Raw genomic sequence first — 23,929 nt, 5'->3', positions numbered from 1 at the left:
TTCATTAGAAAGCTGAGCTTAGCACATGTGCACCTGCCTTTCATGGTGAATGACATGAATCTCGCTTGGATTCTTGGTGTACTCTGCATTAAACAAAAAGCTCCCAAATTCAAATTACCTAGTCAGAGGGGGAAAAAAAAGCATTCACTCTTAATCTCAACAGCTAGCTTATGAAAATTTGAACAGTTAAAAGCTCATAGAAAAATATCCTCATCTTGTGTCCAGCTTTCTTTTAGTCACGTTATCAAACCACCACTAACATTGTTTGACTTCTCATATAATAAGTTCAAGTCCAGCCACCTCCAAAGCAAACGTAATGGTAAATCACTAAGAGGCAAAAAGAGTGTTTCTTAGATAACAAGCAAATAAACAGACAAAAAGCTAAGAAAAGACAAAAAAAAAAAGGAAATTATTATGCTAACTAGATCTTAATTTTATTAGTTTGTGGAGGCTGTTAAGCCAGACAGCGCTAATACAAATACACTCCCCTGGAGAGACGCCAGACAATAACATAAACATGCCCCCTTGGAAAGGGAGCAGTTAAGCCAGACAGAATATAAACACAACCCCCTAAAAGAGAAACCCTGGCAAACAGCTATGTTATGGTGAAGAAATGTGTTAATCAGTTATACCCCACTGGTTCTTTTTTACCCAAGCCAACTGGTCCCTTTGGACCCTTCCTTAATTCCTCTCCCCACTGGCCAAACTGTAAAATCCCATCCCTAGTTACCCTATATAATCCAGCTCCCCTTGGGCTCTGGGGTTCTTTCCTGCTCCAGACCTGTAGAATTAAGAAGCTTTCCACGAGATCAGAAAGATCCCGTCTCGCTTTTACTTCTGCGTCACCTGGGGTAGCAAACACGGCTCTGCTGCTCAGGCAGCTCCTCAAAGAGCAAATCGCTCTGCACTTTAGAGTGCACTAGAGAGCAAGTCACTTTGCACTTGATAGTGCACCAAAGAGCAAAATCACTTTGCATCTAAGGATGCACAAAGAGCTGAATCACTCTCTGCCTGAGAATGCCTGTGCTTCCATTGATTTAGGCATCTTTTTAAAGACACCTCTAGCGAGGAAGGTTGTGGCACCTTCACCACCAGACCGCAATATTAGTTCACAAAGATATACTTGGTAAAGTATGAAGAGTCACCATTCATTGACAGTCATACTATAAGGACAGGGAAAAATACAGTACTTATATTTATCTAGTATTGTTCAAAAACATCTCCTGAAGTATATCTTAATTCAGCAAATCAAGGTACTGCCAACAAGATAATTATAAATACATTGCTAAATTGTTCATTGCTAATAAATAGTAAATTTACATCATTAACTTGTAATTCATTTATATATATGTTTGCAAGATTAATGCTTCTACATTGTTCCTCAGTCACATAAAAAACAACAAACTGCTGCTTTACTCTACAGAAACTGCCCAGCCAACCAAGATGATCTGACAAGCAGCCTCTTCTATCCCCCCAATCATCCTCATGTTAGTGACCAGAAATGGAATGTGAAATAATTTGAGTTCCATTCTTCCAAAGTCAGGTGTATGCACCTGATACTGGTTAACAGCATTAATTACAAACAAATTTAGTGTGATGCTGAATACTTCAACCAAACTATTTCTCTAAACCCCATATATATATAGACAAGAAAAAAAAGCTGATTATTTTTCTTGCAAACTGGTGTTTTAAAAATTCAAAAGCTACAAACCCATAAAGTAATGTTATAAGTAAACATCATCAGTTTTTTTTCAAAACCATACTCATTGGTTTTATAACTGGCAACAGACAACTTGCAGCATTCGCATTTATCAAAAAATGCTATCTAACTCCAGGCACTGAGTTCAGAATCATGTGACCCTTTAATCAGCAAATTATTTACTCTATTATCTATTTAGGTGATTCATATTTATTATACATAAACCTGATACATCTGTTTTTAAAATATAAGCAGATTTAAATTTTATAAACTTAATTTAGGAAGTTAATAGTTTTTGTTTTGAGATGGGAAATTTGAAAGTCTGTTGCCACCTAAAAATATTCCTATTCATTCCAAATATTTTAAGAAACAAAATCCTCTTCTACACAGGAAAAACAAAAAAATTAACAATTAAAATTCCTCCTTTTCTTCTAATCCCTGAGCAAAGTTCTTCTGCTTTGTGAACATTGAAACTAGCAAATGATTGTTCTGTTTCAAGCATGATAACCCATTTGAGCTGCTGACAAACCACTATACTATTTGATTACAAATACCTTCTCACAACCAGAATCCCTATTTAATTACAGTCATCTCTGTAATTCATAATATTTCTAATTTTTATGACAGTTTTCAGCAAGATGTCTGACTAACCCTCATGGAAGTTTTATACTTTATTCCTATTTCTGCCAGAGAGGTTTGACTTTTCTGTAGTTTTCTGTGTCTATTTTGTTTCCTAGACATAGAACATAGCTAGGTGTGCTGGCTTGAAGGCAAAACCAGCAAGAGACTCCAAGCCAGAAAAAAAACCAATTTAATAGGAGAGAAAAAAAAAAGGTAAAATAAAATAAAACACATGCAGTAGTACAAAAGATCACTGACAGAGTCAGAATACAACCTGAAACCGTGGTGATAGCAGTCCAGATGAAGTGGTCTTGTTGAAGCAGTGATCCTATAGAAAGGTCTGGTAGCTCTTGTCCTCTGGGAATCCAGTGGGTAAGGCTGCCTGTGCTGTCCCAAGGCCCAGATTATATCCAGGTGGGAATGCTTGGCTCCTCCCCCTGGGCGGAGCATCTCACAATGGGCTGATATCATTTTATCAGTCTTGCAGTGGGTCCTTGATTGCCCATTAAACAGAGATAGCTCCTGGAGGGAGTTATCTATGAGTCATGCAGCAGGGCATTGATGGGCCATTAACAGAAGATAGTCTGGAGGCAGGGGGCAAGGGAAACACTGCCCAACCTAGTTTCAACAGCTCATGTAGATGGTGATAGAATACATACTTTGGGCACATCTTACATTGTAACCTAGGACACTAGGAAACGTGTCTGTACCGTCAATGGTATGCACAACTTTTGCAATGGTACCAAGATTCTTCCATTTAGGCTGAACTTTGCATCACCTGGCCAGATTTTGACTGTTTTTTGTCACCTGCTGATCGCACTTAAACTTCTATTAATCCCTCCTCAGAAGGCCCTGCAGGGACCTAGCTGAGCCTCTCTAAATCCATTTACTTTATTGCCATATTTGTTCTTAAATCATACAATGTTAACATCAGTCTGAGCATGCCTTTCCTTCTTCACCTTTTTTGTCTATAATTTTGTCTAAAACTAATATCAGAATGCTATCTATTTTTTATCCCATCATACTCATAACCCCATTACTATTTCCCCAGCTATTGGAATTCAAAATCTGGAAGACTACACATGAAATGTTTCAAAGATTTCCACAACCCCTGCTGTGTAATTATGTATCTTTCCTGATTTTTCCACCTCATCATGCAAAATGAAAAGGCAGTGGTACACATTTTACACTGGCAGATCCATTAAAACAGATTCTAGTCACGCCAATCAAGAGGTAACAGTAATGTTGCTCACAGTTTAAATTTTAGGCAACATAGAGATCAGATTTCTTGCCATCCTATATCCACTGGAATCATGAAGAGAATTCCTGAACCCTAAATCCCTGCTTTATTTTGATTGTCACAATAGATTTATTTCCCCTTACAACCAAAATAAACTGTCAGGTCCAGTCTCACTCTCCTAATCCACCTAATTTTGGCTGTCTAAGCATTCTCTCTTTAACAATCTGGTCTCTTTTTCCTGATATGGTCACAAAGATGGAACCATCTCCTCTTCCTGTAGTATTTATTCCTGTTTACCTTTTGACTGACCAATCCTGCAGGTCATTTTGTGAATTATGGAAGACATTACTAAACAGGAGAGATTTTTAACATAACGTATTGTCTCTTGTCATTTTCAGTCTTCAGAAAAGCTAGGAAGCAAAGACCAGACGTAATGTCACAGAAAACATACAAATTGATAAGTAAATTACTGTTTGTATCATATTGCAAGTTTTCACTGTGCCCCTTTCAAGGGAAAGTAAAAACCTAGTTCTTTGTGCAGGAAAGAATTCAGGTCTTCACTATCAGATATAAAAGATGACAGAAGAGCACAGTATTTTAAAATATTACTTCCTAAAGTAAAATAACATATTCTCTACACGTATTTTCTTCTTTAAAATAAAAGAGAAAAAAAATTGTCCCATTATTATGGTATTTGAAATACCCACAGTGCTATGAAGGTAATTACTTTCTGCATGCTTAAGAAATACTTTCTTATATTCATTATTATTCTTCTTCAAGAAAATTTTGTATCATCTCAACACTTGAAAAAATTCAACGCTACTGTTGTTTATGAGTCAGGTAATCAGAACAAAGAGTAAGCCCTGCTTTCAGATACTTAACAAACCCCAAATTATTTTCAAAAGCAGTGAATGTCTTATTCAGAATGTTTTTAATTTATAAACATAAAATGTAAATTGAAGCCCTATCCCTAATTTACCTAAGGATATACTACAAAGATTAATAGTATAGTATTTCTACTAGTAACAAAAAACTGGTCTGTGCTAAGCATTAATTTTCAAGAGCACTTTAATAGCGCATGGCAGATTTCCTCAAATTATAACACAAAACAAAAATAAATTACTTTAAGATATATACCCCTGAAACACTAATCACAACAGAAAAAAATATTTAACAACAAATGCCAGAGTGAAGGAGTTTTTAATATCAGTCAGCAGTTTATCAATACAATTACAAAGTGCATCAATATCAAGAGATAACTGAATTAATAAGCCACACTGTCAATCACACCAATGGTTTTTATTGCTCATAAGACTTTCCCTAAGAAACTGACATGTAAAACAAGATACCATCTTCAAGGTACCTTTCCCCTCAGAATGCAAAGAGAAAACTGCAGTAAAAATTCCTGCCTAACAGAAGTAATTTTAAGTCTCTTTACAGCAAATCTTTCCCCACCATATACCCCAACCTCTTCTGCCCTTACATTATTCTATTTCAGAAATTTTAAGTTCTTTCTTCTCTTACAAAATATTTCCTCTTTAGCATATTTTTGCAAAGTAAAGAAAAATCTATAAAATTAATGTATGTATTGTGTTACATATATTATGTGTTATACAGATATATACGTAAACATCTGAACAGCTGTAATCCTGATTTTGTAAGTTACCAGACACATTTTTCCTCTGTGCAGAAAGTTTCAAATTCTATAAAGACTGCTACAGCAGTTGGACTCAGCTGCTGTCTGCTACTTGTGGTTCTCAGACGGAAACAGCTGTCCATTCACAATTCAGAAAAAATATGCAGCATGTTAGTTCTCCAAAAGACCAATGTGCCTATTTTGAAAAACCACATGTACAACCAGTAAAATCCAAGAACATGTATTACTACTATGTTTGTCATTTGGTTTCACTAAGGATTGTCCAATCAGTTGAACTAAAGATCTTTACTATCTGTATCAAAAGATTCAGCTCCTGCCCCACTTTCTCAAAGAAAATATCATACTAATATCACATTAACATATGACACATTTTACTGACAAATGAATCTTGCATAAATTATTGCAGCATTGCTCCAGTAAAAGGCACATGTGTAACATCAAATAAATCTTTAGCTGTCTTTCATTCAACCTTTTTTATAATGCCGCATTTCTTAAATATATGGGCCAATGTGGTACAGAAAATGAATTCATATCCACCACTGTTTCTTCAAAATATGAAGAGGTCAGTGTTTAATGATTTTGTTCATTAGAAGCATAAACAAGTATCAGTATAACAGAAAAGCATTTATCCTCTTATCAACTCATACCTCCTTCAGAAATACTTAAAAGAAGCTTTCCTAGCTTCCTCCCATTGTATCTAAGGACTTCAGAGTTTAAGTTGTCTACTGTTTGGAATTTCACAATATGCAGTGAGTTTTTCTTCAAATAGCACTTTTTAAATTCCTAAGAAGCAAAAAACAACTTTATGCAAACATTGTATTACTTATAATTGTCCTACCATCTAGGAACATTCTGGAATCACCTATCTGTACATCCATTTTTTTAATATATATTGATGTTACAGTTAACAAGACTTTCTGTATATTTAATTCTATCAAAGAAGTAATCTCATATATCTATGTATATAATTTACCAATTTCAAACATGGACCTGCTTTACTACAATAAGTATTCACCCCTGCATTAAATCAAGAGATACATTACATAAGCAAAGCAGGTAAACATAAAGCAGTGATCTAAAACTGATCATCTGACCAATTTATCACACTTGAGTATAAATACATGATAGGTATTTGAATTTTGTAAAGGTATTTTTTTTTAAGTGATGTTTTACGGAATTACAAGCTATACATTTTCTGTCCAAGTCTGGATGACTAGAAACTGCCAGAACTGAACTATGCATAACTTAATTTCTGCATATCTTTCTAATGATTTTACACTCTCTTCACAGATATTTGGGGGGGGGAAAAAAAAAAAAAAAAAAAAAAAAAAGATTTTATGAACAAAAGGAATATATTTATCTTGTATACTTGGAATACATGTATCTATAATGTCTTACATAATTGAAATATACATATATACAATGTATCACAACTAATCATTTAAGGCTGTTCAACCAAAAATCTAAGATGACAGAGAAAGGACAGTGGAAAGGACATATGCAGGAAGTACTTTTAGCTCTGAATCTTACCTCCTACTGGTCCAGCTAAATTAACAGTACAGAATATGACTCAGATTCAAAAAAGCAAATAAATGCACATTAAATAAAAAACATGGCAGTTAGTCCCAAAAGACAACAGAACTAAAGAAACTGATTTCAAAGAGCTCTTTCAGAAGTTCCTCAAACAGGTCTTGGGGCTCCCAACACATTAAGGTTCTCATATTATATTTTTCAAATATTTTTCTGTTGAACTCAAGTCAGTTTTATGTACCTATCTGTCTTTCCCTTTAAAATAAAAAAATACCTTAAGTGTTATTTCATAGCATTCTGAGCTTAAAAAAAACCCTCACTGAACTACTATCTTAGCTTTTTAGTACAGTTTACCATTGTGAAGCAATCATAACCCATCCATTTGGTTTAGTCAACTGAAATAAACAGAAATCATCTCAAAAAAAAAAAAAGTTTTTAAAAAAATTAACTTGCCATGACTTTGGCTCCCCGAAATGGAGATAATTAATACTGTAGAGATCCATGTCTTCAGTGTGCCACGCAAATGTTGTTTTCCACATACCAAAATAAAGATAAGGTGTATTTACACCCTCAATAGAAATTCCACACTCTTCTCCTACAACATCCAATATTGTATTAAGATGGGCAATATTCCACTCCTCAATACCCTGAAAAAGACATACAATAAAAATATTACTAAGCTTATAAAGCAATGTGGTTTTATGTAAAAATTCTAGTCAAAAGACACACACCTGATGCAGCCTTTCAAAAGACTGTGTGGTCATACATATTTGTAAGCACTTCAGAAGACAGTTGAAGTTACTTGAAGAAAAATTCTCCTGATCTTAATAAGTATTAGATCAGGTTATAAGTCAGAGATGTTCAGAGCAGAGAATATAACAAGTTCCTACCTGGTTTACAATTTTATATTGAATCTAACATGGATTGAAACACCATACTACATACAAAAAGGTACAAAAAAATAGAAATAACAGCTGCAGACAAAAGTTCAAAGAGTTTAAAGCTGGAAGCCACTAAGTTTCACAGGACCTATCTATGCTTTTTTACTACTTACAAAGTAACAACAAATAGTATTAAAAAATGGTTTAAAATTATTTTACATGCATAAATTTACCATTTCTCTGGAAAGTATAAAAACTAAAACAATTATGTCACTTCAGATGCACTTCTAATCATAATGATGTACTGCATAAGAAATATACCACAGAAGAAATCTATTGATTTCAGGGGATTTAAGCTGTTTCCCTATGTTATTGCCTGTAAAATTCGGATATTAAAAGTCATTCAGAAAGCAATACATTTAGTTTTTGTTGCACTTCAGATTCAACTGCAAACCGCAATTCTAATTTCAGGTAATACAGCACATAAGAGATAGTATAACCAAGATCAAAGCAACAAAATTGAAGAGAAAAAGTTAAGATTTCATTATAACAGCAATTATTAGCACCTGCAGGGAAGACATTAGCTGGTGCTCAAGCAGTCAGAAAACCAAGAAATATAAAAACTACTAAAAATTCAATTCAGACAAGTTTTATTGGGAAGACAGCCTCTAAGCACACTCTTAACCATGAGCTGCTCTGCCCAACACCTCTCACTGAACCTACAGTTCTGGTAATACTACTGGAACACAAACTGATGGCAGACTGCAGGCCTGATGCAGCTGATCAAGACTAAGTATGATAATATTTAATATTCAGACAGGTGTAGTACTAAGAATACAGGTTAAAGCAAGAAGTAATGAAAATGTAATACTGTCAGGTTTCATTTGTTTTTTGAGATTTTTATGTCAAGCATGTTATTTATGAAGCAGCTAGAATTGTTAGACAAGAAGGTAACATCTATATGAAGTTCTGACTTCTCATCGAGCAAGCACTTCTAACTACCTTTGGTGGAAACAGCTTTGGCTATTTCACTTATTAAGAAATACTAAGTTATTCTTAATTTTACAAATGGGTAAAGGGTGTTCATAGAATGATTTCATTTCAGACAGCATTTTTTCTTCTTTTAAAATGGAGGTCTTGGGTTTGATGCATTTGTGAAGACAAAGGCACTTGAAATTTAAAAATTTTTTTAAAAAATTTAAATCCTAATAAAAGACACCAATCTGAACTCAAAAGAGTAGATGCTGGTGAAATCTGCCCCTTTCAAATATAAAACATGGCAGCAGCAAATTAATACAGCTGCAAAATAAAAAAAATTGAAGCAATCATTTTTAGGTAATAAGCCCTCTAATTAATTTACAAATTTTATTTTTTAAAATTACATGAAATTTATATCTTTTTACAAACTGTGCAGATCATTAGGAGAAACAAATTAATACAGCAAACTAAGAGCAATGATTCAACCACAGATACATATAGAAGATTAGAAGAAAACAAGAAATACTTGTAAAAACCAGTTGTTAATCCAGGCAGTTACTCTGACAGTGGCCAAACAGCACTGCATTAATTTGCACTTGAAGGTTTCTTCAGACAGAAGATGTGTTATCTTTCTACTTAACAGTATTCCATGGGGTTTTTTACCCGTTATTTGCCCCATCGCAACCTTTCACCCACCTAAGCTTCTAGCAACCCCAACATCCTGAAATCTTAGTTTTCCACTAAGAAGTAATAGCTAAGAGAGTATTTTTTTTAAACAACACATCTCATCTTTGCACACTTTGTTAAGTTGTATCACTAGTCACCACGCAAACTGCTAGTGATTTGTTGTCAAACAAAAGCAATTCCTATCATGGAGATCAATCCTAGAACAAATAACTTGCTTCAAAGTACCAAACATACCAAATAAACAATCCACAACTTCTACACTCAAGACAGATGAGCTACTTCCTTTTCCTAAAGACTATTTTGGACAAGTATTCTTAGCTCAAAAGGAAATGTTCACAGAAACTGGCCAAAATACTAAAATCACACTGGTTCATTTCAACTCTTCCTACATTCCTTAGACTTAAAACAATAAATCCATTTCAAATTTATGCCCAGGCTGTTGCAAGTCATTATTAAAAATCATTATTAAAGATATTAGTTTACCTCACTGGTTGTTTTTTTTTTTGGTGTTTTTTTTTTTAATATGTAAAAACATTACGTAAAATGCTTGTATGATTTTAAAGTAAAATACTGATTCTTATTTTTACAGTAGTTGTACAATTGGTTTTAGATGGAGCAATTGCAATGCACACTAAAAAGATCCCAGCTATAGAAGTGGATTTTAATAGATGAACACAGCCACACTTCTCAAGTTTTAAGTATATTTTTGCAGGTTATGCTATATTTAATAGCAGTTGTTAGAACAGCAGTACATGTATTACTTGACCATGACATACATCTGGTAGTTTCTTACAAATACATTTAGACATTACAATCTCTTGATTAAAAAAACACACAATATTTATTCTCCTCAGAATATCACAATACTATCAGAATTTTATAATAATTTCAAAGGAATATATCAAGATACCATTTCTAATTTATCCACATTTTTGGTGGTAAATTCTTTAAGGAATACCTGTCATCACTGACAACTGTACCACACAAACCAATACCTAGAAAAATTTTACTTTTGAGCAGTTTTCCTTCTACAAGATGACAAACAGGTATAAAGCACCTTACCAATTATGGTCATTGCTATGCCCATTACACTTACCTTGTATTTCCTTAGAGAAATATTATAAGGTACATAGTAGTTTATATAGAAGACCACTATTCCAAACTGCATTAATTTGAAGGTGATTCAAACTTACTGTAAATTACTGTTGACACTTTTTATCACTGTTACCAGCCTTTGCATCTGCTTTTAATGCAATATGAAGACATGAAGACAAAGTGGGGCACTTGACAAGCATTTCTCATCTGAACACCTGCAACTTCGGAAGGAGCTGACCCATTGTGTTCCCAAAGACACAAAGAATAACATTTATCTCAGCACAATGGTAAAAAGTTCACAGTTGAAAGCTCCGACTTCCTTGCTAATAAAAATAAAATAGGCTTCAAGTGCAACCATTTTTTATTTTAAGTACTTACAAAAGTGACATGATGCTACTCTTTTCACTTTACTTAAACCAGTCAACACTGTCATGAACATGATTTCTGTATGTATACATTATTACACGCAATCCTTTCTCAGTGTTTAATGTTTCCTTTGATTATCTCACAGTTTCATTTCAATATTAATCCGGCAAACAAGGTATCAGCTGCACAGCTAAGACTGAAGAGCCTTATGACTGACTGTAACAACTCAAAAAATAAAGAAGACTAAAAAACCTAATTATGAGACAGAATGGAAAGGAACACAACAAACGTTATTGAAAAATTTGTGCTTCGTAGCCAACTCCTCTCTGCATATAAGCATTCACACACATCAATGAATATAATAAAGCTGCTGCCAGGCTTTTACTCTGCCTTGAAAGTCATTAAAACAGAGGAAGAAAAATGCTCCGAACAAAATCTCTACACCATAAACATACAGATTAAGAAATCTCCCTCATTAGATTGTTTTTACTTCTCATAATTTCCAAGGATATAGTCATTGCTTTTTAAGCGTCGTTTTGAAAGGTGGGCAACTAGATTCTTTGGAAATCACACTACAACCGAAATTACTGCTCACATTGATCTCAACTATGAGTTGTCACAGAAAAAGGACATTCTAGAATAGAAGGAATAGAATAATTTAGGTTGGAAAATACCCTTATCATCAAAAACTACCCTTAACTTGGCTAAACCATGTTCCCAAGTGCCATACCTGCATGTCTTAAATATCCTCAAGGATGGTGACACAGCTACTTCCCTGGCTAAACCATGTTCCCAAGTGCCATACCTGCATGTCTTAAATATCCTCAAGGATGGTGACACAGCTACTTCCCTGGGTAAGTCTGTCCCAGTGATTGGTACTACTTCCTTTCCATAAGCCAGTACTTCCTAAAATCCAAAGTAAACATGCACAATGGCACAACTTGAAGCAGTTTACTTTAGTCCTGTTGCTTGCTACCTGGGAGAAAAGACCAACCCCCACCTGGCTACAAGCAGCTGTAGAGCAAGAGAAGGTCCGACCTGAGCTTCCCTTTCTCCAGGCTAAACAACCTCAGCTCCCTCAGCTGCTCCTCATAGGACTTGTGCTGCAGACTCTTCACCAGCTCCACTGTCCTTCTCTGGACATGTACCAGCATCTCAACAGTCTTCCCAAATTATGAAGCCCAGAACTGGACATCGCATTCAAGGTGTGGCCTTCCCAGTGCCGAGTTCAGTGGACAATCCCTGCCCTGGTCCTGCTGGCCACACTGCTGCTGGTACAGGCCAGGATGCCATTGGCCTTCTTGGCCACCTGGGCACACCCTGGCTCATGTTCAGTCACTGTCACAGCACCCCCAGGTCCTTTTCCTGTGGGCAGCTTTGCAGCCACTCTGCCCCAGCCTGTGGAGCTGCCTGGGGTTGTTGTGAGCCAAGGGCAGGACCCAGCACTGGGCCTTGCTGAGCCTCTTAGCCCATAGATCTGTCGTATCCAGATCCCCCTGCAGAGCCTTCCTACCTTCCAGCAGTGCAACATCCCACCCAACTTGGCATCCTCTGTACTTAGGGTGCACTCATGTATCATGTATGCTCCCTACACCTTATACATGGAACAAGGTAGGCGTTAGGAATGGTCTTTTTAGGTAAATTAAATCAAGAGGACAAAAATTGAAGTGTGTCTTTCAGACAGCAGCTGAGGAGAGTGGTGAGAAAGACACAAAAGATATTTATACATGCTTCTTCCAGACTTGGCTTTTCTCTGCAGAATAGTAGATGCCATTGTCAGCAACAAAGTGAGACATGTTTTATGACTCATTACAAACACAAAATTGGTCGCTTTTCTTTGGAACGTCTTCTGAAACCAGGAAGATTCATACCCCCCAGTAACTAGATCAGTCCACGCAGGCCCGTGCCTTTTCTAGAGTTACCTACATAGTCATTTAGTCATTCTCCTACAAAACACTGCCATTAATTGTAACAGCAATTAGAATGCAAATAGAATAGTATTTCCAGCAAACCTTCAATTATATGGAATTTATTTTCTATAAAGCTCAACAGAGTGAACAAAACACTTGTTTTCATAGTTTTTTTTCTTATTTGTAAAGACTTCATCTGAGTTCTAAGCCATCAAAAAACCATAAAGACATTTTAAACAGATTCTGGAATAATCCAAATACTACAAGGGTAAACTTGAACAGTTGAAGGTAGTTAGACTTCAAAGCATGCATTTACAGCTTTGTTTCTTTATCTCTTTGTTTTCATTGGGGTTTTTTGTTTATTGGTCTTGTGGGGTCTTTTTCTGTTTCAGGTAACACAGCCTTTAGAAACTTTTGCCCCATCTTCCAAACCCCTCAGAATCTATCATCCTGTGGTTTAAAAAAGCAAATACTACAAAAGCTATAATCTCTCTGGCACACTGCCAACAAGGTGCTGGATCCCACAAAAAGCAGTAATGTTTCTTAAATTATCTAAATAGTAAAAATTAAGGGCCCATCATGCTTCAGATACAAATGTCTCAATATAAAATTGACTGTCACCAAGTAGAAAAGAAAATGTAGTTCGTAAACAGTTAAACTGATTTACAGAGCACAGCAGTATTTCTCACTAATCTTAATGGCCCACATACATGTTTTTGTCACATTTTCTTTAGGTTCCTAGTAACTTTTTACCTGGAAATCTGTCAGATATTTACCTTAAGTGAAACATCTGTAATATACCGTTTTCTATAATATGTATTTCATAAAAAGTATGCATTTATTTTGTTCCTTGCAAATAAGCCACCATGACAAATTAATTCCACCGTACACTTTTCTCCTGAATGCTACCCAAAATGTCAGTAATTTGTATTCATCTCCTTTTCCCAAATAATCACAATCCTGAAGGAAATTGAATGAAGATATGAGAACAACCTCCAATTTCAAACTAAATCAAAAAGATCCCTCTTAAAACTATCTTCAAGCAGTAAGACATGAAAAATATTAGTTGTGCAAGTGCACCATCTGCTGGCCAAAAATTAACTGCGGCAAAATTACTCTGAGACAACATTTTGATGAGTGGCATTGTAACTTTATCATCAAAAGTTTGGTACCAGAATATATTCCTTCTTTTCCTCTATACACCAGTTGGGCTGTACACCAGCACCTTGGCTGTCACGTTAAGTGCTCAATCTGTTCACATTCCTTAATGTCAATTCCTTTCACTAACATTTCTCCTTTGTTACTTGTTTTTAAATGATACCCATTTTATTAAAGGGATCAAGGTTTCTTTATTCTACCTTTTATTGCTTTCTTCCCCATTCACTGCAACTTTCAGTGCTTTGTTTCCTTCTCTTATGGACTTAACATCTGTGTTAGGATCCCTAAATGCTGCTTCTCTCACTTTCCTCATTGCTTTTCTTTGACCTCCCTTCCTTGTCTTTCCAAGAGTGTAATTCTGACCTTCTCTTTGACCAGTCAGCACTTTGGAATTGGATATTATTGCATTAATTCTCTTCTCTTTGGAAATGTTGCTCATGAGACTAAACATGAAAAACCCCACAATCCAAAAACATGTATATTTGTAGAAAGCTATACCATAAGGCATTATCTGCCAACAATAAAGACACAAAGACCAGAGAAGAAAAAGGAAAAGCTTCTTTTTCTTGGAACATTGTTTTTCTATTCCTCGTGTTGGTCTTCACAAAGCAACAGCCACCTAGAATGTCTCTCCACAGAACTATTCCAAATTAGAACGTTCAATTATTTTCTAAATGATTTCTTAAAACAGCTATGTCGACACACAAGAGAATTGGAACTTGCTTTCTCTAAACCACAGACCATTGGACATTCTTAGCTGTCTTTCAAAGATCACATAACTCAGTGCAAAAACTGAATTGTCTTCAACCATATTGGCTGACTGTATTTATCTCTGGACAGTCTTCAATTTGTCTTCTGTGAAGAACTGTGAAACACTAGGAGAGCCTCAGACCATCTGCCATGCAAAATCATATTTTTTCTCCTAATGATTGGAAAAGAAGTTACATAGAACATGAAATAACCCAAGAACTTAACATATAGTACTTTCTTTTCATACAAGTTTGTCCTGTATTTTTTAAAATCCTCAAATCTTTTCTGAAATGCTAACATTTATTCTCTTAGTCTCATTACTTAAATAATGCTTTAGAAATCTAGTTCCTGTCTTACTTACATAGCCTAATTGATATCAATGGATATTCTGGAATTCTTTGGATAATGAGATCTGTTTAAGAATCCCTTCATCATCCATGGAGATCTTTGCAAGTAACCAGCAAAATTAATTTCCTTAGGAAATTTTAATTTCATCTGTTTTAATTGAAAGGTAAACAGTATGAGTAAGTACATTTCCAGGAAACTGCAGACATTCCAAGCATGAAGTACAGCTACCAATATTTCTCAGTGAAACAGATATAAAAGTATCTATCTTTAATTTTAAGTAAAATTTAGTTAAATACCTCTAGATTTCCACAGATACACACAGGAAACATACATACTAGAACATTAATAAACAGTTAAATAAGTAGGAAGGAATCTCAAAGTTCTGGAGAGTTCAAAGTGAAGAAAGGGTAGAGTCATGATCAGGAAGAGTAGCAATATTCTACTGTCTAAAGACAGAACTGTCTGACTCTTGCAGTAGAGTTAATTTCAACCTTGCTTGGAGGCTTTAAAGAGTAACACAAAGATTTCAAAAGACAGATTCTCAGTCACAAAGCAAGACTGTATCCTCTAAGTAGAGTATCCTTTAAAAGAGGGCTGGAAGGGTTAAACTTCATAAAAAACTATGCATACTTCATCATAAATGCTCCCATTGATATCTGCTCCATAAATTGGTGCCACAAAAGTCAAGTTCTTCCAGTATTTACGCTCCAGATCTTCATAGTCTACATATCTTGGAGTACGGTATCTGCAGAGAAAGAGGCAGGCAAAGGTTCATCACCATCTTTCAATAACTCCTTTACAATGGACTGTGCTTCTGAACTTCCAAGATGAAGTCACTTTAGTTCAAATTCTCTGAAACAGAAGAATTCCCAGTTGTCCTGAATGCTTAGTTTCATGATTAATCACATCACGGAAACCTCCTACCTAACAGCTACAGTAAGAAAATCATCCACCAAACCACGCAACATTTGCTTCAGTCCCCACCAGCAAATCAGCCCATCTATCGACCATCCTTAGGATGAGCCCCTCCTTTATATTTCTCTTCCATTAAAAAAGACACATATGGAAAACACAATTAACAAGTATTTGTTGTTTTTCTACCTCACTACCAGCTCTGCAAAGACTCAGATATAGGTCCTGTACAAGCCTGTCTCAGAACAACGTAAACTAACACAGCAATGCAGCCCTCACAGGGAAAAACAATACTTTCTCCTTATCTTCCTGCCCTGTTGTAATGCATTAATTGGGTTTGTATTTCATCAGACTTGTAATGTTTTTTCTATGTATCACGTGACCTGTCCTTGCCCAGCAGTGCCCATCCCCCACACTGAAATGTAACCCAGCTCTGTTCCCCTCCCACTTGTCCCTTATTGGGTAGTGTCTTGTCCCTGCCTCTGGGCCCTTTCCCCTGGGGAAAAAGCCCCGACAGGGGAGTGGTGAGCTCCCTCTGGCATTGGCGAACCATTGGGAAGGGCTCCAGCCAAGCAGGGCAGGACTCGAGAATAAAAGCTGTAATATCCCACCCGGTGATAGAGAGCAGACTCTTTCGTTTTGCCATCGGCAGTCGTCTAGTCTCATGGAGAAATAAAACACTGCCCCAGAAAAACCTTCCAAGAAAAGCTGTTGTTTCAAACAGCTGATAAAAAAAATTCGGTGATGCAGAGAAAAAAAATACTTAAAGGAATCTTTTTTTTACTCCTTTATAACAGCACAAGGTACATAATACACACTTACGTGCTTAAATATACTTACATAAATAATTTTGAAAGCTGACTCATATAACCTTTCAAAATCTTGTGGGAACACAAGGTATTAAAGTCTTTAGAAAAGAAAACTTACTCCCCCATTACTGCAACTCTGAGAACTACAGTTTCATAGTAGAACTGCCAGTATGCTACACTTGAACAACTGGAAAGAAAATCCAAACACTGAGACCAAGTACCTCTACGTCATGTAATAACTCTTAACAGAGACAAAAAAAAAAAAAAAAAAAAAAAAACCACCAAAAAAACCCACAACACATCTTAACCAAAGTATTCTCAGTAACAGAACTGTTTTAATTATTTCTCATGATAGCTTCAGAAATCAGACTGTATATCTACTGGGCCCTGAGTAACATGTCCACATAAACTCCTTGATTACAGGATGTGGATATGCTCCTATTTCCCAGAGGTCAAGTAGAGAAGCACAATGGTTCCATGGTGAGCTGCAAATGTCTAAACAAATACAAGATGAAATGCACTAGAGTAAACATGATCCTTTTAAAGGCAACTATGATTTCATTTAGATATTCATGGCCCTATTCTCTTACCCGAAGGAAACAGGTAACATCCTAAAATTAAGAAAAAAATCTTTAACAGAGAAATCTTCTCCTTTAAAGAACAGAATTATTTTTATGGGAGAAGAGATGCTCTCAGCTACTTGATAGTTTAAGAAATACCAACTACAGTAAGAGTGTCATAGAAGGTTATGTGACACATTTTCTCAATAGCAGTGAAAAATATTTGGAAAAACCTACAGCTAGAAACAGACAGGAAGTCCTCCCAACTATTCTACATTCGTGTACGAGATCAGGCTGCCATCTGATTTCAGTAAAAACAGTAAAAACTGAAATCAGAAACGCTTCCAAAATGTATTCCATTATGAATATAAGCCTAAAAAACACTATGATACATATGAAAAAACTTACCAGCATTTCTACATTAACTATTTTAACAAACTGTATCTCAATTTATTAGGGGTTAATAAAATGTAAACTTTAACATCTATGAAAAAGTATTATTGAAAATTACATCAGATACCATATAAGATTTATGATTTACTCTCATCTCTAATATTTACTAGACAAATCTTTTCAAGAACTACAAAACAGGCTCACATTTCCAATTACCAGAGAAAGAATACTGTGTGCTAAACTTAATTTTGCACAATTAATATATATGTGCTATATTTCCTTTCTAATTGGGGAAAAAAGAAAAAGGTGGTCAGTTTTGCACTATCCTGAAGGAATGGATACTATGGAACATTTGCTAAGGAGCCTCCTTGACAGCTTCACATGTCCTAGTTTTTTCTGATCTTGGTAACAGCTTCTATTCTTATACCTAATTTATTAATTAACCTATAATAAAAACTTGCCTTCTAACTAAGGCTGTATTACCTTCCCTCATCCAAATATCTTTTCTTTTTAGGATCCTTTGACTCATCTTCCAGACACTACTTCCACTCAGTTTTCAGGAGATAGCCAAGTAAAATATTTTCTTTTTAAGTAGCCAAAATGACAGGCAAGAATTCCTTCTATCAATTCCCTCTTGGAATGCTCAACAATTTGTAACACTTCAATACAGTGCCTAGCCCTTCTCTAAATTTTTTCCCCCTCCCATAAAATCCATCTTGCTATAACCACAATACTGACATTCACCAGATACCACTGAGTTCTCCTAGATTAATGCAAAAGCTTATGGACTGGTTATAAAAGATATTGGAGATTTCAGAGTTACATGGTGATAGGCCATTCTGGTATCTAAGAACTAAACATTAATAGGTGTAACTAAATTAAAACTGATACACATCTGTATCATCTTCACCATTTTCTACATCTTCTGGAACACAAAGGAAAAAAGGTAGACAGAAGGCATCGTGTCTCAGGTTTTTCAGATGTTTTTTTGCTGCCATGGTATCAGATGCTTTCAACAACATAAATACAAACAATATTCACATTGTGGTACCCTTCCATACCTTGAGAGACAGGGAAAAAAGTAAAAGAAATCACCAGCTGCCTTACACAATTCAAAGACATGACAACATGTGAAGATAAATATTTGTCTTACTAAGCAAGAGTACATACTTGTCACTGTTTGCTAGCTGCTTGAACTCCTTCACTGTCATGGGCTTTTTCTGAATATTGTACTGTGTGAAAAGTCCAGACTGGCCAGTGACCATCTGTTGAATTGGAGCAGGAATCACCAAATCTTCAATATCATCATAGTGTTTTCTTGGCTTCCATTCCTTTGGTGGGATAACCTTTAAATTCAGGAAACAAAACAACATCACAGCTGTGATAGCAATTCAAAATATCCTAGAAAAAAATTGAAAGAACAGCTGAATATGCCCACATGATCAAAGGAACATTTGCTTACCAGCTGTTTCACACTCACTGATACTGTAAGTGCTCCTAGACAATGTAGAAACCCATTCAAACACGCACACTATCACCTCAATTCACAAGCAGCAACTCACCAATCTACAGCAATTCACAGACAACTGTGCAAAGATATACGTTTCTAATATCAGAGTTGACAATTTTTTTACAATCAGCCTTATAATTGACAAATAGTTTGCAATCCATGACATTATGCATGTTTAGTGTTAAAAAAATGTGTGGATGTTGCATTTGGAGATAATTTAGAGGTGAACATGTAGGTGGTAAGTCAAAAGTTGGGTTCAAAGATCTTAGATATCTTTTCCACACCTAAAGATTCAAAGATTTAAAATTTTTATCCTCAATTAAAGTAAAAATTCCTAAAAAAACCTGTTGGTCCCCTGTCTAAACATTATCTGGTATAAACAGTATGTATAACTATGTTTTTTTACCTAAGAATGAAAAAATACAGCTGTTACGGATTTCAGAATCTGTTCACCATAAAACTACAGGGTACAACTCTATTGCAGTAAGAGTGTGCACTAATTTAGATACATTAGCTTTTATAATTACATTATTTAATCCTCTTAATTGAAGATTAAAGCTATGTGCAGATTAACCAGCTGTAAAGTTAACACATTTATTTCAAATACCACAGAACTACCCACAGTCTACAAAAACACCTCAGCAGATTCTAAAGTGTTAGCAAGAGAAATCATTAAGAATTTCAAAGAAGCCTGTAGTCATACCAGTGTTTTTTAACAGTTCTGAACATATCTTGCATATATTATTTCAGCAGAAAACAGGTAACTCTAGATGTGAAACTGTATCACTCCTAAAACAGAGCAACAAAAAAAATTTATATATATTTTTTGGTCTGGTTTCATTTTTGAACTTATATTTGTTCAAAGTCTTCATTACATGTTTTTTGATCCACTTATTATTTTCATTCTTCTACTATGTCTAAATCAGATTTCCACAAACACTGGCTCGGAAACTTTGAAATATTTTGGTTAAAGGCTTAAACATTGTTCTCAAGGACTTTTTCCCCATTATGATAAAACTCTGTAAAGAAGCTGTGCCCACCTAGACCCACCCCACCCTGAATATGCTTAGAACTTTGGACTGTGAGTTAAAGCACATAAGGAAACTTGAGATAACTTAATATAGTTCAATTCACATGACTGTTCAATTATCTCAGGTTTAGGGAGAAGTAAGAAAGGCTGAGGGAGAAGAAGGCATCCACAGAAAGCCAAACCCAGTAGCTGTCCTGAAAACCAGCTCTGTTTGGGTTTAGGGTAGGGGAGGCCATAGCCCACAGGCCCATCTGCTGAGGCCAGGTTTACTCACACTACCCCACTGGGGAGGAGGAGAAGTTTTGGGGGTGTCCCATAACTTCTGGTCAGAAGGAGTCAGCATCCATCCTCCCTTACAGTCAATTGGCTCAGTTGCAGATCTCCCCACCCCTGGAGAGCCACATCCACAGGGGATTCACGTGAGAGGTAGCTGAGGAGGTGTCATAAGCCATCAAAGCACCCCCAGACTCCTTCCTCAGGCAAAGGGATGCAACAGATCCAGTGTTTGCCACAAGAGCTAGCATTGAACTTGCCCCCACCACCGAGATCAGCTACCTGGGCATTCCCACCTAGCCCGAATGTATATTAATCTAGTGAATTCTGTGCTTTTGGGGGACCCACACCACCAAGAAGACCAGAAGAAGGTGGTGAAGATGTCATTGGAAACCACAGTGGTGATATTTCTACTCAACCTGCCTGTCACTCTCTTTCTCTCCCCCTTTTCCCCCTCCTTTTCTGTTTCTTTCTATCTCTCTCTCATTTACTGTTAAACAAAATCCATACTTTTGACTTCAGCATATGTTCTCGTTTGCATGCTAATTCAGGCAGAGGTATCTCTCTAATACTTTTAATAACAGGATCATAATGAGGCAGTCCTTAAGCTACACAGCTAGACTGTTTTCTTACAAGCATTTTAGGATTCCACCTATAAGCGTCCATTAGAAATTTCACTATTTCATCTCTCCATGAAAGTAATAAAATTCTGAAACAGATAGTTCCTAAGATAATTTGCTACCTTTGGAAAACAACTGCCAATAGGCATATTGTAATGTTCATGTACTCAAACAGTCCAAAGAAATCCAATCAAGACCATTAGTCTTAAAAGCACACAGTGAAAGACAAACAGCAAAACAAAGGAAATTTATCTAATAGTAACATACTTCCATAACTAATGTTTTTATTTTATACATAAACAGGTGTTTTTATCTATATTTTTCACAGATGCAACTCCCTCTTTTCCTTTTTTCCTTCTCAGCTTCCACAGGACTATTGCTGTACAAGAACCACTTAGTAAGTTTTAGTGTTGTTTGCTTTTAGAGAAAAAAACACAATCCTATCATCTTGTGATTCCCACTTATTTCTTTCACAGAATTCTTAAATTCTATGCACATTAACAAAATACAAAATGTTAGTCTGGAAGCAGAGAAGACATGCATTCAGAATATATGCATAGAAATCAAATATGTGCATAGAGATTTCAATTTCCCTGATTATTAAGTTAAGCATGAAGTTAGACGTTTGGCTCAAATACATGAATACTAAAAGGCAAAATTTGCATTATTTATTTAGTTCAAGGTCAGTGTGCTTTAAGCAATAAAAATATTTGTGTTCAAAATATCCCCTTCTAGCTAACTGGAGTATGTTTATTACTGTTGTAATTGGAGAGCTGGTTAGAGATGTGAATTCTATGGGGACCAATATGCAAAAAAAACTTTTAAAAGAATATAAAAATAAACTTCCTGCCCCAAAGAATTTGCATTTTATAATGAAGACAATGACTGAGGATGTTAATATATCATATTCAAAGCCAGTGTAACAGCTGGAAATAATGACTAGGTCTCTGTGTTTTTTACCACTGACCTGTCCCACTAAGGCCTCTTTGTATTTCCTTTAGTAAAAATACCCTCTTCAAAGTCAAGCAAGTTAGATTTATTCAATGGGAGCAACCTAGATCAAATTCATTAATCACACTGTTGAATGCTCAAATATGAAAAAGGAAAAACCTACTGCAAGGTTTTCTCATTTACATACTTATTTATCAAAGATCCTAACCATATTAATAGAGTCTAGTATCATTTAGAGTGATAAACATACAGTTTTAGATAGGGATGTCCTAGTTATACCAGTCAGTCCCCTGCATGAAGACTGCATGTCAGTACTACTGAGGTTAATTGAGAGTGCTATCAGCATACACATTTCTGTTAAATCCTCTTTCATATACTGGCAGTCTCCCATAGATCTGATTCTGAATGGCACTGGCTACTACTTCTATGTAAGTACTTCTCCCCAACTCATCTGAAAATTGTTTTTCTTGCACTTGCCACTATCTATTTGCAGCATAGTGTTCGGAAATTACTTGTCTACTTGCCAGTGTGACTGCAAATTAATTCAACTCTTTTGCTCTGTAATAATGCAGTGAGTTTTCGAAACACCTCAATCTCTGGTGAAGACAACTAATCTATCAGTACCCCTTGCTTCATTTGTCCTATTGTTTTCAGCCTTTGTCTTCCTTTTTAAGTATAGAATCCTCTGTAACAGTAAGACTAAAATAGATTTTCTGTGCCTAAAGCTCATTTCAGACTTTCAGAAACCTAATGTCAATTTTTTTCCCAGTTTGCTCAAGGGAGGCCACAGTACGTTGCCTGCTTTGCAAATGGTTTGATATTGTTTGTCTAGTACCTTAATTATTTGTTTCAGACATAGTATTAGGAACTTCAGTGGTGGTTACAGGTTTTTTAACACTTCTCATACTCCTTCCTTCCTTCAATATGTGAAAGCCTTATAGCCATTTCATCCCCACTTACACACACATATTCTTCTACACAGGTGACAGATCTCCCCTTAACGTTCACATTTGACACAAAGTGTTGGGTATGCCTACTCTGATTGTATTCTCTGTTTAGAGCTTAAATTACTGCTTCTGCAAATGCATATAGTTCTTCTGTTAGTCATTACTCTTCTTGAATTCATACCTGAGACTATACATCCTGGACTTAAAAAAAAAAATAGGTTCCCTCAAAGTTAATCTTCTATCACTATCAAAACTGATTTTTTTTCCCCTGTTCTTTTAAACCCAATATCCAAAACTCAGAAAATGTCCTTAAAATTCTGCAGTATGGATTATTTATTTCATAAGATTTGTTTTTAAAAATACTCGGTTTATTTTTTAATAAATTTTTGAGATATTATCAAAATATAGTGAAAAACAGAATATAAAATTCTCAAGACAACCTAGTAATGTGTTGCCAAGTACCTGGCAGACAGAAAAGAACAAGAGAAGGTTTAACTGCTGTTCAACCAGCACTACAATGAAGTTTACTGTTCAAGATTAAAGGACTGCAGTACATCATTCCCATACAGACAAACAGGTTCCAGAACACAGGTGAGCATAGAAAAAATTCAGCCCAGGCTTTCCACTATTGCCTATTTATCACATTTCTACTTCTGTTTCCAGAGAAAACTTCGAGAATATAACCCACGGACTATATCAGCTAAAAAAAAAAAAAAAAAAATAACCTACAAGATTTTCAAAGAGCAAGGAGTTCAGTTTTGCTTTGTTTCACAGGAAGGAGGAGGCAAGAGTGGGCAGGGGGGAAACCAAGAATTTCAAGTTTTGTTCCTCCTCACTCAGATTCTAAATGTCTTGACCATGCAACACTAGTTTCAAAACCCAGTGATGAGGATAGCTATTCCCACAGAGTACTCACAGTAACTAAATTGCTATTTCTAGACCTGCAGTGGTTTTAGCTGGTTTGAAAAGCAGCAAAACAGATACAGCATAAACAATTATGTGAT

The 23,929-nt window shown here is 35.7% G+C and overlaps 1 protein-coding gene across 10 annotated transcripts in view; it reads right to left on the bottom strand.

Annotated features, from left to right (window-relative positions):
• The window catches only part of KDM4C (lysine demethylase 4C), a 271,307-nt gene that overhangs the window by 232,742 nt on the left and 14,636 nt on the right, over positions 1-23,929 (bottom strand). For 9 of the 10 annotated variants that reach the window (XR_009208614.1, XM_040090380.2, XM_040090379.2 and 6 more), the window contains exons 3-5: positions 18,765-18,940; positions 15,551-15,665; positions 7,201-7,394 (exon numbers count right to left, since the gene is read on the bottom strand). Coding sequence is in view for 9 of the 10 variants with exons in the window: in XM_040090380.2 (XP_039946314.1) it covers positions 7,201-7,394; positions 15,551-15,665; positions 18,765-18,940 (485 nt within the window). In the remaining variant the exon portion in view is untranslated. Of the gene's footprint in view, positions 1-7,200; positions 7,395-15,550; positions 15,666-18,764; positions 18,941-23,929 lie in introns of those variants that run through there. The other variant, XM_040090383.2, reaches the window with a different exon arrangement.

This window comes from Hirundo rustica, chromosome Z, assembly GCF_015227805.2.
Source record: "Hirundo rustica isolate bHirRus1 chromosome Z, bHirRus1.pri.v3, whole genome shotgun sequence".
Taxonomy (NCBI): domain Eukaryota; kingdom Metazoa; phylum Chordata; class Aves; order Passeriformes; family Hirundinidae; genus Hirundo; species Hirundo rustica.
This window is presented reverse-complemented; position numbering and strand designations above follow the sequence as displayed.